At 35.7% G+C, this 13,887-nt stretch overlaps 2 protein-coding genes across 3 annotated transcripts; one reads left to right on the top strand and one right to left on the bottom strand.

Moving 5' to 3' along the window:
- Nucleotides 1-73: 73 nt before the first annotated feature.
- On the bottom strand, nucleotides 74-7,202 carry LOC141717749 (uncharacterized). Of its 2 annotated transcripts, XR_012573747.1 has the most exons (5): nucleotides 6,912-7,202; nucleotides 2,262-2,388; nucleotides 1,585-1,737; nucleotides 1,163-1,329; nucleotides 74-996 (listed from the first exon to the last, which is right to left on the bottom strand). XR_012573747.1 is itself a non-coding variant. In XM_074519938.1 (4 exons), the coding sequence occupies exons 1-4, from the start codon at nucleotides 6,989-6,991 to the stop codon at nucleotides 993-995; spliced, it is 378 nt and encodes a 125-aa protein (XP_074376039.1). In that variant the 5' UTR covers nucleotides 6,992-7,143; the 3' UTR covers nucleotides 74-992. The 2 variants fall into 2 exon arrangements, 1 of the variants encoding a protein (XP_074376039.1); XM_074519938.1 differs by lacking the exon at nucleotides 1,585-1,737 and having other exon boundaries at nucleotides 6,912-7,143.
- A 3,059-nt stretch (nucleotides 7,203-10,261) lies between these two features.
- Nucleotides 10,262-11,071, top strand: LOC141718321 (uncharacterized). Its single transcript, XM_074520705.1, has one exon. The coding sequence runs from the start codon at nucleotides 10,262-10,264 to the stop codon at nucleotides 11,069-11,071; it is 810 nt and encodes a 269-aa protein (XP_074376806.1).
- The last annotated feature ends 2,816 nt before the right edge of the window (nucleotides 11,072-13,887 follow it).

Raw genomic sequence — 13,887 nt, forward strand, 5'->3', positions numbered from 1 at the left:
AATTAGTCCATCCTGAATTTTGAAATAGCTGAATTTCAGTCAAGTTAGGTACATACTGGACTCGACTCTCAAATAAAACTAAATGAGTTGGAACTTTTATTCGGGTAAAAAGCTGGAACGGACTTCATATCACAAACCCTCTCAATGCACTACAAAATCTATACTAATACAAGCACAAAAGAGTTTGCACGTGCATATCATGTCTAAGGTCTGAATACATTGAGCAAAGAACAAGAGTCTCTCAATAATAATCCAGACTTTTGGGATCCCTTCAAAGTTTACATTTTCAGTATAACATGCTGTATGAACAAATCAAATATATAAAGGATCTCAGCTCGAATTTTGTTATAATTACAGTATGCTTCATCAAGTCGGTTGTTCACATCGTCCCCACCGTTCCTCTAGATAATCCAAGTCAGTCGATGCCTTTCGCCAACTCACACCAACGTTATCACACTCCTGTTTGTGCAGATTCAAAAGCAAAATAACCTCATCGGCAATGTCTTCAAAATACTTTCCACTTGTAGCATTAGAAGAGTTACAGTAGTTTGAAGGGGTTTTCAGAAATTCACTTCAAACCCCTATTGGAGTCGATAAACGACTCTTTTTTCTTGGCAAGTTTTTCCACTGCTCTAATACGACGAGCACGTGAAACAACTAATCCGATAAAGTTCATAAGGATGGTATTATTTCCGCTAAATCTACCATGGTACTTGATATAACTCCTTAGGAATACAACCATTTCAACGAAGTCATAAGGGCTGCCGTTAAGCAAGAACCACTTCACAAGTTGGTGGTGAACCAGTCTTCTCTGTGAAAATTCACTAGTAAACTGTTTTGGTGTGAAGTAGTCCATAAAAGGACCAACTTTATGCTCCTGAGTGGAAACATTTGTGGCAAGAATACAACTAATGTCACCGAGTTTTGAAAAATCACAAGGATGGGAATCACATTTCCACCGTTCACCAACAGCTGAGAAGAGATCACGAGTATTACCTGTGTAGGAGTAATAACATGCTTCTTAGTAGGTTGGTATACACAGTTGTTATCAAGTTTCTAAGTGAAGAAACATCAAATAAAAGATGGTTTGGAAAGCAGATTACAACAGCTGATGAATGATCCCCATCTAGAGAACAAAAACAATATTAAATGATGAAGTTACCTTCCCAAGAAAAACTGAGCAGCAACATTTCCAGCTTCAGAACATTTCACTAGTAGACTGTTGACGTTTTGATACCGGTAAAAATTCTTAAATTCCATCCTAATGTCAAAGTTGACAAGTTTGAGAATGAATTTCAATTTCCCGCGAACAAAAGAAAAATTTTGGAACTGCAACAAAAGATTTACCGTGGAAAATCAGAGACCTTGCGAATGAAAATATTTCACAATGTTAAATATCTATTAACTATAAGATTTCAATTGATATCTTCTTGGAAATTCTTGCATTATATAAATTAACATATACACACTTAAAAGAACTACACACAACATCAAAAAAAATTGAATTAAAGGTATAACTAAGAACAGCAAACAAAAGAGTAGAAGCTAAATTACAGGTACAACTAAAGGCTGAAAACGTTTTACCAAGAGGGCAGGAGTTGCCACAAGTGTCTTGTTACATATTACTCAAGATAAGTTTGAACAAATGTGAACCCAACCAGCACTTTTTGTGTAAACATAAGTGTGGCCTGCTCAGTTACACTACCTACATGAGCATTTCCTCAGCTGTTGATTGACCTATCACCCACAAAAACATGATACAAATTTAATTTACCAGAGAGTACCTACTGGGAAGAAGGCCCAGTAAGATACACAACAGAAGGGGCAAAAAGAGAAAAGAGTCTAGTTGCTTAGCAGTAAAGGGTGATCCAACCCCCTAATTTATATAAAGTTTTCTTTTTGCTAAATTAATTTGTATGAATTTCAATATACATGTAAATTGTAAAGTAAATAAATAAAGTGAACCCCAAAATACTTTGTTAATTTTTTTATTCAAAAATATGCTCACTGCCTCCCTAACATATAGAAAATGAAGCAAAGACAACAACTAGCTATAATATATGTCTAGCAAGGAATTCTTGAAGAACTCTATTCGACCATCACACAACAAAAAAGACATGAAATCAGGAAAGCAATGAGAAAGGAGGGAAAAGAATTTAAAAAATGGCATGATAAGTAAAAATAAGACAATGGTGAGGCCAACAAATTCACATAATATACAGGCAGTTCAGACTTGGAAGGCTTAGAAAGTAATGTCTTACACAGATAAGATCCTTCGAAATCAGCCGCTCCGATTGGAGACTGCACCAGCAAAAGTATAATTTGATACAGTAGTTCACAGGGCAGCTCTGCCATTGTCGCCATTTCAGACAAAGTTCAAGCTGCAAACTGATTCGAAAAACTACACAACGTCACATTTACCAACAGAGGGACTTGTACTCAGAAATTAGTAAACCATTCTCCTACTTCTTCGAATATCATTTATACAAGCATTGATTTTAAATAGATTTAAAAGCATGGGAGATGAATCATGTATTAAGGTGTACACTTGCTTTAAAAAAAATGCCACCAACAATTTTAGACACCTCAAGAAAAAAGTTTTAGCAACAACATCAGTTTAACTGATTTGTTTCTTTAAACCCTGGCATTACGAAAAAAACAAAACATAGCATACAAGTGAATATCATAGTTTTCCTGTACTCAATCAATGGAAATTTAATCACCTACTAAGTGATGAATAATTAACAAGATAAATACTTAGTGCCGTATATTTGGGCTTTAAAATTCAGCACAAAAACTCTAAATGATATTAAAACTACACAAGCAACCTATGTGAAATCAGGAATTGTTTGAAGTCAAATTTAGATGAACCTGGAAATTAGCATCAATGCAGGCTTGCTAAAACATAAAAGAGACATTAAGAACAGATATATTGCAGGACTAGGTTTTACTTCTAAAGATTGATATAGACAAGGACGTTGACAAGGGAAAACTTAATTTGCGAAAGCTACTACATTTTGCAAGCTTTAAAAACCTTTGAAATTGGTGGGGAACTAGGTTCTGGCTTAACACATTTAATAACATCCAAGAAATTTATCAATGCTGGTTTATGACATATAATAATTTCTTAGAAATTTATTTCTCTCCTGGTCAACAAATCAAATAATCAATATTAAACTATAGCCGCCAAATCCAAACAAATTAAATATTATACAACAGAGGATCATATTATCAAAATCATAAATCATAAATTATATAACCGAACCACATATCCACATTGTATACTCGACAAAAACCCAATAAACCGCAATCTTTCGGTTATACACATGTAAGCAAAAATAAAGTAATACGGATGATAAAATTACTTGAACAATGTAAAATTGTTAAAAAGTGGCCAATATACAGATAGATGTCCCCTCGGGGGTTTTGGCATTCAATTAGATATTAAAAGGAAATGTGGTCCAAGCTCATGGAAGCGAATGTGTAACTATTTTACGATTAATTAAAAAGAAAACACTCATCGCAACAAAAACGGAGGGTTTTGGCATTCAATTGTACATAAAAAGATTGTTATGTATCTATAAATATTTATGGCAAAGCGAAGACAATGAGACAAGCTACGAGCAAATCGTAGATATATATAGTATATTCATTAGCAAGAGACATATCAATCATTGCAAATTAGTAAATGCAAACTAATTAAAAAGAAGACAATAAAGCGTTCAGTGGGTTACCAAGACACGACAAAAAGATTAAGGGGTCCGAGCTCAGGCAGTTGAAAGTTGAAAGTGAAGCCCCAAGATAAAAGATAACAAAAGGGACCAAGAGATTAGGGCTGAGGATGAAAATAAGCAGCTGAGTAATAAGTAAAAAGTGCAAATGTAGGCGGAAACTACTAATCACTTCCGGCCCATCTCTTCATTAAAGTTCACTTTGAATGGATTACCAAAACGAACATAGTTTTACTAGAAGCCCAAGGCTAAAAGCCCAAACAAGTAAATAAGCTCATGACGCCAATTTTTGTGTACGATTAATTTACCAAGGTGGGAAAAGCAAAGAATGAACTTTATCTCCGCAGGGAGTCTGGTAGGGACACATAAATCATTTATTTTATGATATGTTCTTTGATTATAGATCATCACAATTATTCAATAATGATTTTCATTTTACAAGAGTTTAATAAAAAGTCTATCACTCACAAGCCTATAAATTTCATAATGGAAAAATAAATAATCCTTTTTCATATATATGAACTTCATAATAAATAATAAGTAACTTTATCTCTGAAAAATTACACAAACCAAAATGCAAATTAACATTTCAATTTTTAGCTTCGCATAACACATAGTCATCATGTTAGCAAAAAGCGATAAGTTATGGGTAAACATCTGACCCGCCAGGGGTAAGCCATCGCTTTCAGGTGAACGCGATAAAATCAAAAAATCAAAATCGAGTGTACAGTTTATGTCTTTTTTTTTAAATGTACTATAAGTCAGCCTGTGAAAAAAAATACTATTTTAAGTTTTGATACTAAGTACCTGCACCCTTGTCCAAATTCAAATCTATATCCAAAAATCCTAAAATTTTAAAATTAAGAATTTGACTTTTGGATCTATACTATTAAGCGAGGCCGGGCAACATAGACGCATAGAGTAAGTTTAAAAACTTTGTTAAAATGAAAAGATATAGACAACTCTACGACAACTTATAACTCTTATCTTGTATGCAGGTATAGATCAGATATATATATATGTGATATAGGCAGCAGTGTATATAAAAGCAGAGATATGGGAGAGTATCAGTAAACTGGATAGGTTATATACTTGTTGTAATATCAGTTGTGTTACAAATGAGAAGACTGCTGCATCTCTTATAGAAAGCAAAACTTGGTCCCTAAGTTGTTAACAGCACACCATAATGATGACATCATGATTGTGATATTATGAAACATATATGCTTACAAGTTACATCTTCACAATAGGAGTGTCAACTATGCTGACAATATATAAGTCTTCCATGTGCAGCAATTCTTTTAGTTACCTTTCTGTTGTAGTTTACAAATGAAAAGAAAAAAAAACAATGCCAAAAAATGGCTAATAGAACCAAAAAAAATGTTTGAAATATATTGGTTGAACCTTATTGTACATAGTCATAAACGCAGTGCGAACCCTAAAGCCCCATAGGCGTCCATACACAACATGAATTTCATCCATAAAATGCTAAATGCAATTTTGGACTTATTTTGTCCATATATTTTAGACTTCATTCATCTTGGTGAATAACATTCATATAATCCAAAGTGAAAATTGGGTGGTGCTTAAAAGTTCTAGGCCTAGTGCACGAAATGTTTTTGGTCCTTCATAACATAAACATTGTATTGTCAAACTAATACTTGCTTACATCTACTTTCACTATTAATCCACTACTATAATTGACCAAAGGAAAATAAATATTCCTTATAATATACTTATCCAATGTAATTAAGTATTATAATAATAACATTTAACTTTTTTCCAAAAATCTACATAATACTAACCCATTAATTAATCATGTAATTATTTTCTCTGCATCAATAAGCACATACCCTATGTTCCTTCAACTCTTCGGTTTTGGCTGTAGTTCCGTATCGGACACTCAGACACGTGAGATATTTGGTGTCAGATCCCTTAACTTAAATGTGAAAAAAAAATGAACAATTAAAAGATCACATACAAGAACCTATGAAGCAAAAGATAATACGAAAGGATGAAGGAAAATCATAAAGAAAAGAATAACAAGAGAAAAAAAGAAGCCTAATGTGCAAATTCCTTTACAAGTCTTGTGTAAATTTTATACAATATAGTTTGTTCATTAAAGACTATGTCATGTCCCCGTTCTTATGTCTATAAATTGGACACGGACCTTGTGTCTCCAATTTTGATATCTTCTTAGACCGACACTTATCACGTCCGACTCCATACCCAAGTAAGAGTAACATAGCACACATAACACATGGCATGTCGCATGGGTACTACAAATAAGATTTTTGACAGAAGACTCCACATTGATCTTTTTTTTTTTTTGCTAAATCTCCACATTGATCTTTATTCGCAAGTACACTGGTCTCTACTCACTATCTCCTAATGCGCGAGTTCAGTGAGGGCCTCCACACACCACAAATGCAATCAGCTACTCTAGATTTGACTACGCAATATAATTTATTCGACTGCAACCTTAACTCCACATTATTTTGACACCATCAGCTTTAAACTAAGCTCAGACAAATATGTCTTTTAGCATCTCTTAAGGTCTGATAATAATATTTCTAAAGGAATACCAATGGAATTAACTAATTGCTTATATTCAAGAGAATTTTATATCCAAAAGAAATACTACAATGAGATGGACATGAGGGAAATTTGGTACTTGATTTTCGTGTGGATAGTAGAAAGATATTGCATATCTTTTTATAAGGGCAATCAGTTTCAACGTCCATAGAAATTGAGGAAAACTGAACATTTTTTGAAACCTAAAATCTGAATATCCTTACGAAAGATAAGGTAATAGACTTAGACTACATAAAACTAAGGTAATTAGAATCAAGGTAACTGAAACCATCACCAAGGTCAGGGTATGCGTAAAAAGGCGTGCTCAGCTAACGTGTCGATTATACTTTGGCTACTTGAACCTAATTTGTTTGGCTAATAATATAACAAAAAATTAATCCAGTGCAATCGGACACTACTAGATAACTTTACTTTCATTTCATTTAGCAACAAAGAAAAGCTTTACCTTGATTTGTATTAACAAACATTACAACTCCTCAAACACGTGGGGATATAAGTATGCTAGTTGAAAAAACAAACACAAACAATTCAAGAAGAATAAAAACATGATCAACTTAAGACAAAGAATTCAAACAGAACAGGTACCTCGTATTAGGTATATGAAGATGAGGGCTTGGTATGCATACTATGGGTTTTGGTGAATAACCCATTTCTTCGCCGATCATCGGACTGTAAAACACTGCCGCGCCCTCCTTTTTCTCCGTAACAGGGACGGCAATCGGGTCGGATGGGGTCGGGTACTGCAGAATCCATATACAAATCCGAAAATTTTATTCATACCTGAATCCGACCCGAATCCAAAAAATACCCGAACCTGATCCATCGGATTTCGGATCGGATTCGGGTATACCCGAAACCCAAATTTTTTTGGAATTGAATATTCATACCCGAACCCGAACCCGAAATCTGAAAATTTGTATAATTATTGATATTGCAATTAGCAAGTGTTTGGGATCGAATACGCAACTTGAAGAGAAAGAGTTTTAACGTGTAATCTTCAGCCACCCCACCGCATCATTAGTTGTGTTATTATATGTATAACTAATATTTAAAAAATAAATAATACCCAATTTTTTAAATTTATTATTAAAACATATTTTGTTAACCTTATAAACCTTATCACCCGTTTAAATGATTGAATAATTATATTTCATTAAACTTTATAATTAATTAATTTTTAACATAAATATAAAAATATATGTTCTAAAAATTATATAATAATAAGTATAATGTATATTATAGAATATATATTGTATAATATTATAATGTGTAATATATAAAATTATAATATTATATATATACATTTAATATATATATATATATAATAATTCGGATTTTTTCGGATTTCGGGTTCAGATCGGGTTCAGATAGAGTCTCGGATTTCGGATCGAGTTTCGGATCGGTATACCTAATATCCAAATTCAAATCCTGAAGTACAATCATAAATTCTTCTCACGTAGTTAACCCGCAGCCGCTAAGCCTGCAAACCACGTGAACCAAGTTAAACCACATTAAGCGACAGGCTCTGCTCATGAGGCACAATCATATAAATTCTCCTCACGTAGGATTCGAACTTGTGACCAAGAGGATAGTTATCCCCTCTTTAATCAACTGAGCCAACCCTTACTCTTTTGAGTTTAAAAAATAATTTAAATATTTTTTTAGTATTTTAGGATTTAAATTTTTTTTATTTGAGCTTAAAAGTATATTTTTAAAATATATATATATATATATATATATATATATATGTTAAAACCGCCAGATAAAGTAGTCTAAAATGTTACATGATGTAACGTTTGAAATCAAAACTTTACTTCATCTAGTGTTTGGGCAGTTTTCCTTCACGATATACCATCTTGAAATAACATTTTGGGCCATAATTTTCAGAATTGACATTTTGGACTTTTTTCATCTCAAAATGAGATTTAAGGCCACCACTCTAAGGGGTCGTTTGGTTAAAGACGTGATATCTGGTTGAAATCAGAAATCGGGTTAGAAGTGATATGAGGTTAAGATATCATATCTGATATCATGTGTTTGGTTGAGTGTTGGATTGAACATCTTTAATTTAAAATATATTAATTTAATTAAATATATTTTTTATTACTATTTTAATATATTTTTGGTTAATATATTTATTTTGGTATTAAATAATTACATTTAAATGCTTAAATAGAAATTAAAATAGTGGTTATAAAATTGATTCTCATACCGCTCTCTCATATCCATCTCCCCATTTGGATATTAAAAACTCATATTTTGGGAGTTTCAGGAATGAGTATTAAACCTATTTTTTTGAATTAAATATCGGGTATGGGGTCGTAATGACGGAAACTATACCTAATTTCAGAATTTGACGAACCAAATAATCATCTATAAAAGTTGAGCACGAATAACAAAATTGATAATAAGGTATTGACAAAATTTAATTCTAAAAATAATTAGATCTCGATTTTATTGAAAAAACTAATAATAAAAGAGAATGTGGAAAAGCGAAATGGAAAGGGAGGGGGAGAAATGATCGAAAAGTGCAGGGACGACTAGAATCCTGAATAAGAGAGTTAACTCTCAAAACCCTAAATCCCAGATACAACTCCCCTAATTTTTAATGAAGAACAACTTCAAAAATATATTTTTTTCTTCATCTTGTGAGAGTTTTTGAGTTTCTCTCCGTCTTATAATCTTTTTAAGATTTAAGAATTGTGGGAGTTGTGTCTTGTATTTAGTTTCTTCTGTATTATGACGAACACGGAAGAGATTGGTAGGCAAATGGCGAGCTTGGATATTGTTGATGAAGAGAATGAGGAATTGGTTTTTGATGAGATTGTGGAGGAAGTCAATAAGTATGAATTGTGTCTTGTGGGGAGATTTCTGTCGGAGAAGACGATCAATGACAGAGCCATGAAGAGTAAGTTAGCAGATATATGGAAACCTGCGAGGGGGATAACCATTAAGGAGATTGATCCTGGTATATATCTGTTTCAATTTTATCATATTGAAGATCTCAAATGGGTCATGAATGGTGGCCCGTGGTCTTTCGACAATATTATGTTGGCATTGGCAACGATACCTACTGGTGAGAATCCTCTGAATGTACCGCTTTTGTCTGTTAATATATGGATTCAAATCCATGATCTGCCGTCGGGGTTCATGACTGAAACAGTAGGTAAGCTTCTGGGCAATTTCTTTGGTGAATTTTTATTATATGATCAGAAAAATGACAGCAGCTTATGGAGGGATTGTATGCGACTTAAAATAAAGCTGGATGTTAGTAAGCCGTTGAAGCGTAAGAAGAAGATAACAAACAGGAATGGAAAGGAGTTTGTTGTTCAGTGCAAATATGAACGACTGGGCGAATTCTGTTTTGTTTGTGGTATGGTTACTCACACAGACAGGTTTTGTCGGAAATTCCTAGAAAATGGAGGCGAAAGCATAATAAAGGAATGGGGAGCCTGGTTACGTGCTCCTCCGAAGAAGATCGCTAGCCAGACCAAGAGCAGGTGGCTGAGGGAGGATGGAGACGATGACTGGGATTTCAAATTTGGAAGGAGTAACAGTAACGTGAAATCAGGGGGGGTGGTTGTAACAGCTAGGGTGGAGGATATCAATCAAGGGCGAGATTTTAGGGGAAAAGATAAGGTGAGTACGGTATTGGCTCCAATCTCAAATTCGAATTCTAAGGAAATGAGCGGGGTGGAGTTATATAGTATTGGGCCGAATACGGAGGAATTAAATGGGCTAGCTATCTTAGAAAAGAAAAGACGTAGAGAAAATAACCCAATGCAGGATGGGAATTATCATGACACCAGCCCACATGTTCAAGTTCAGAATAATTTGGTTTTATATCACCCAGAGGCATCTCTTTCTGAAATGGATTGTGCTGCTTCTTCTCAAATTGATTTGGCTAAGCTTGCTAAGCAAGCTAGCCATTTGCAATGAATTACATAAGTTGGAACTGCCGGGGGTTGGGGAATCCTCGAGCAGTTAGAGTGCTGCGGGATCTTGTCAAGTCCCGTAAACCTGATTTTCTTTTTCTTTCTGAGACTCTTTCTTTTAGTAGTAGAATAAATGAACTCTGCTCAAGTCTGGGGTTTATGCATAGTTTTGCAGTTGATCGTGTAGGGAGGGGAGGTGGTTTAGCAATTATGTGGAGGAGTACTGTAAGTTGTACTATTAGCAGCTCCTCTACGAATCATATTGATGTGGAGATTTTACATGGCTCGTCTCCACAATGGCGTCTTACTTGTTTTTATGGATACCCAGAGAGAGAACGCAGACGTGATTCATGGGACTTAATTAGACATCTTTCATCTACATCAACGTTACCATGGTGCATAGTTGGTGACTTTAACGATATGTGTTTTCAAAGTGATAAGGAGGGAGAGCATGACCACCCTCAGTTTTTGCTAGACGGTTTCAATGAGGTCATTTCTGATTGTGACTTAAGGGAACTTGATCTTAAAGGAGGACGTTTTACCTGGGAGAAGGGCAAAGGAACATCTAGTTGGGTCAGAGAGCGACTGGATCGAGCATTTACAACAGACCAGTGGTGGCAATTATTTCCATTGTGCAATCTATGTGTGAGTCATGTTGTGTATTCAGATCATGACCCTATTCATTTAGATTTGTGTAATACGAAGCTGACCAAGAAACAATTCCGTTTCAAATTTGAAAATACGTGGCTCAGAGAGCCAAGTTTTCGTGGTGATGTTAAGAAACACTGGGATGAGCTTCCTCGGTTGTAACTTTTGCCTAAATTGGTTGCTATTTCGTCCTATATGGCCAAGTGGGGACGGAATTTTTTTCATAAATTCAGGGACAAATTGTGTAAGCAGAAAGAGGTCGTGAATGCTCTAGCAAGTAGAACAGATGAAGATAGTGTCAAACAGTACTTTGTGGAAAAGAATAAAATGCATGAGCTCTTGTTACATGAAGAAACATACTGGAAACAGCGAGCAAAAACCTTTTGGTTGGCTGAAGGGGATGCGAATTCGAAGTTTTTTCACGCGTATGCTTCTGCCAGGAAGAAAACTAATTTTGTAACGAAGCTGCGTAATGAAGAGGGAGACATGTTGACAAGCAAAAGTGATATGCATAGGGTGGTTTTGGAGTACTTTCATAGAGTCTTTGGGGAGCAGAGAAGTAGCATGGTTCTGGAGGAGCAGGTTTCTAGAGTGATCACAGACGAGCAAAATAATGCACTAATAGCGGATATATCGTTCGATGAGTTTACTAAGGCTGTCAAACAAATGCATCCTGATAAAGCTTCAGGGCCCGACAGATTGAATCCCGCTTTTTTTCAGCAATTTTGGCCAAGTCTGGGTCGTGATATTTTTGAGAGTTGTAAAGATTGGCTTCAGCAGTGCAAGTTTCCTTCTGAATTGAATGATTCAGATGTTGTACTAATACCAAAGAAGGAGAATGCGGATCGTATGACGGATCTTCGTCCCATAGCACTTTGCAATGTACTGTACAAGATTCTTGCGAAGGTGCTGGCTAATAGACTCAAGGTAATTCTTTCTGGTATTATTTCTGAAAATCAATCCGCTTTCGTTCCAGGGAGAAATATCTCTGATAATGTTTTAGTAGCTTTTGAAATAATTCATCATATGAAAAGAAAGCATTCTGGAAATGTGGGAGAAGTGGCATTGAAGTTAGATATTAGTAAGGCGTATGATAGGGTGGATTGGAGTTATTTGAGTACAAGGATGCATCGAATGGGGTTTTGTGATAAATGGGTAGATTGGATTATGTTGTGTGTGCAGATAGTGAAATATACGATCTGTTTTAATGGTGATCAGTTGGGTCCAATTCAACCAAGAAGGGGGTTGCGCCAAGGCGATCCATTGTCGCCATATCTGTTTTTATTATGCGTGGAAGGTCTATCACGAGCTATCTCTCAAGCTTCGGAAGCTAATCTTATTCATGGGTGTAAAGTGAGTCGTTCTGCTCCAGCTGTCACCCATCTTTTGTTTGCGGACGACAGTTTTTTGTTCTTTAGGGTTGATAATGAGGAGGTTATGAAAGTTAAGGAGATTCTTGATAACTATGCAAGCTTATCTGGCCAATCTATAAACTATCAGAAGTCAGGAATTTTTTTCTCTGCAAATGTTCGTAGGGATAAACAGGTCGAGATTTCTAATGTTCTTGGAGTGTCGACTGATCTCTCTAAAGGAAATTACCTGGGGCTTCCTTCGTTAGTAGGCAGGTCGAAGAATGGTGTATTCAAGTTTCTGAAGGATAAGATTTGGAAGAGACTGCAGGGGTGGAATGTGAAGGTGTTGTCTAAGGCTGGCAAGGCTGTTCTTTTAAAGAATGTTGCAACTGCAATTCCATCATACAGTATGTCTTGTTTTTTAATTCCAAAGAAGTTGTGTCAGGAAATTGAACGGATGCTAAACAGTTTCTGGTGGAGTTCATCTTCGAGTAATAGCAGAGGAATTCGATGGTTGTCGTGGGATAATATGAGTGGCACAAAGGACATAGGTGGTCTCGGGTTCCGTAATTTATATGGTTACAATTTGGCCATGCTAGGGAAACATGTATGGAACTTTGCTCATAATCCTAGTTCACTAGCTGCTCGAGTCTTTAAAGCCAAATACTTTCCTAAGACAAATGTTTTCAAGGCAGAGAGAAGTGGAGGGGCTAGTTTCATTTGGTCTGGGATTTTTGCAGCCAAAGAGGAATTAAAACGTGGATTCAAATGGGTGCTTGGGGATGGTCAGAGTATTTGTGTGAAATCAGAGCCATGGCTTAACGGTAAGAATGATTATATGATTGATTCTGGCTACGATATTGCAGGTGACATGAAGGTGGCTCAACTGTTTTCTCAGGATACAGGTGGGTGGGACGTGGAAAAAGTGACTGGTATGTTTAGTGATGCTGATGCTCGAGCGATCTTGAATATGAAAATTCCCCGTTCACTGGTGTCAGACAGAGTTTCTTGGTTACATAGTAGGGATGGTTACTATACTGTTAAAACAGGTTATAAGTTGTGGCAAGACGGGAACAGACAACAGATAAACAACGATTCTTCTAATGGCTGGAAGAAGATATGGAAATTGCCGGTTCCTCAGAAAGTGAAGTTTTTCTTATGGCGGTTTTGCAGGAATAATGTCCCTGTTCGTTCAGTCCTTCAAAAAAGACGTATTGAAGTTCCTGTTGTATGTCCGATGTGTAACACGGGGGAGGAAAATTTAGCCCATCTATTTTTCAACTGTGCGTTTGCTAAGCAGTGTTGGCAGGCTTTGGGCGTAACAGTAAGTGTTGCTGAATCTGAGGATGTCTCAGGGTGGCTTCTTCATAAGCTTGGGGAGGAGGGTTATGATAGTCTTAGCAGGATCGCAATGACTATGTGGGCTATATGGTTTTTCAGGAACAAACGCATCTGGGAGAATAGGTCTGTTTCATCTCAATTTGCAGTTGATTGGGGTATGAGGCAGTTGCATGACTGGAAGTTTGCAGTCTCACAAGTTCAGTGTAGGCCTACGACTACTGCAATAAGAACCAGTGAAGAAAATCTGAAATGGGTTAGGCCAATTGCAGGCAAGCTGAAGGTTAA

Source organism: Apium graveolens, chromosome 4, assembly GCF_009905375.1.
Source record: "Apium graveolens cultivar Ventura chromosome 4, ASM990537v1, whole genome shotgun sequence".
NCBI classification, from domain to species: Eukaryota; Viridiplantae; Streptophyta; class Magnoliopsida; order Apiales; family Apiaceae; genus Apium; species Apium graveolens.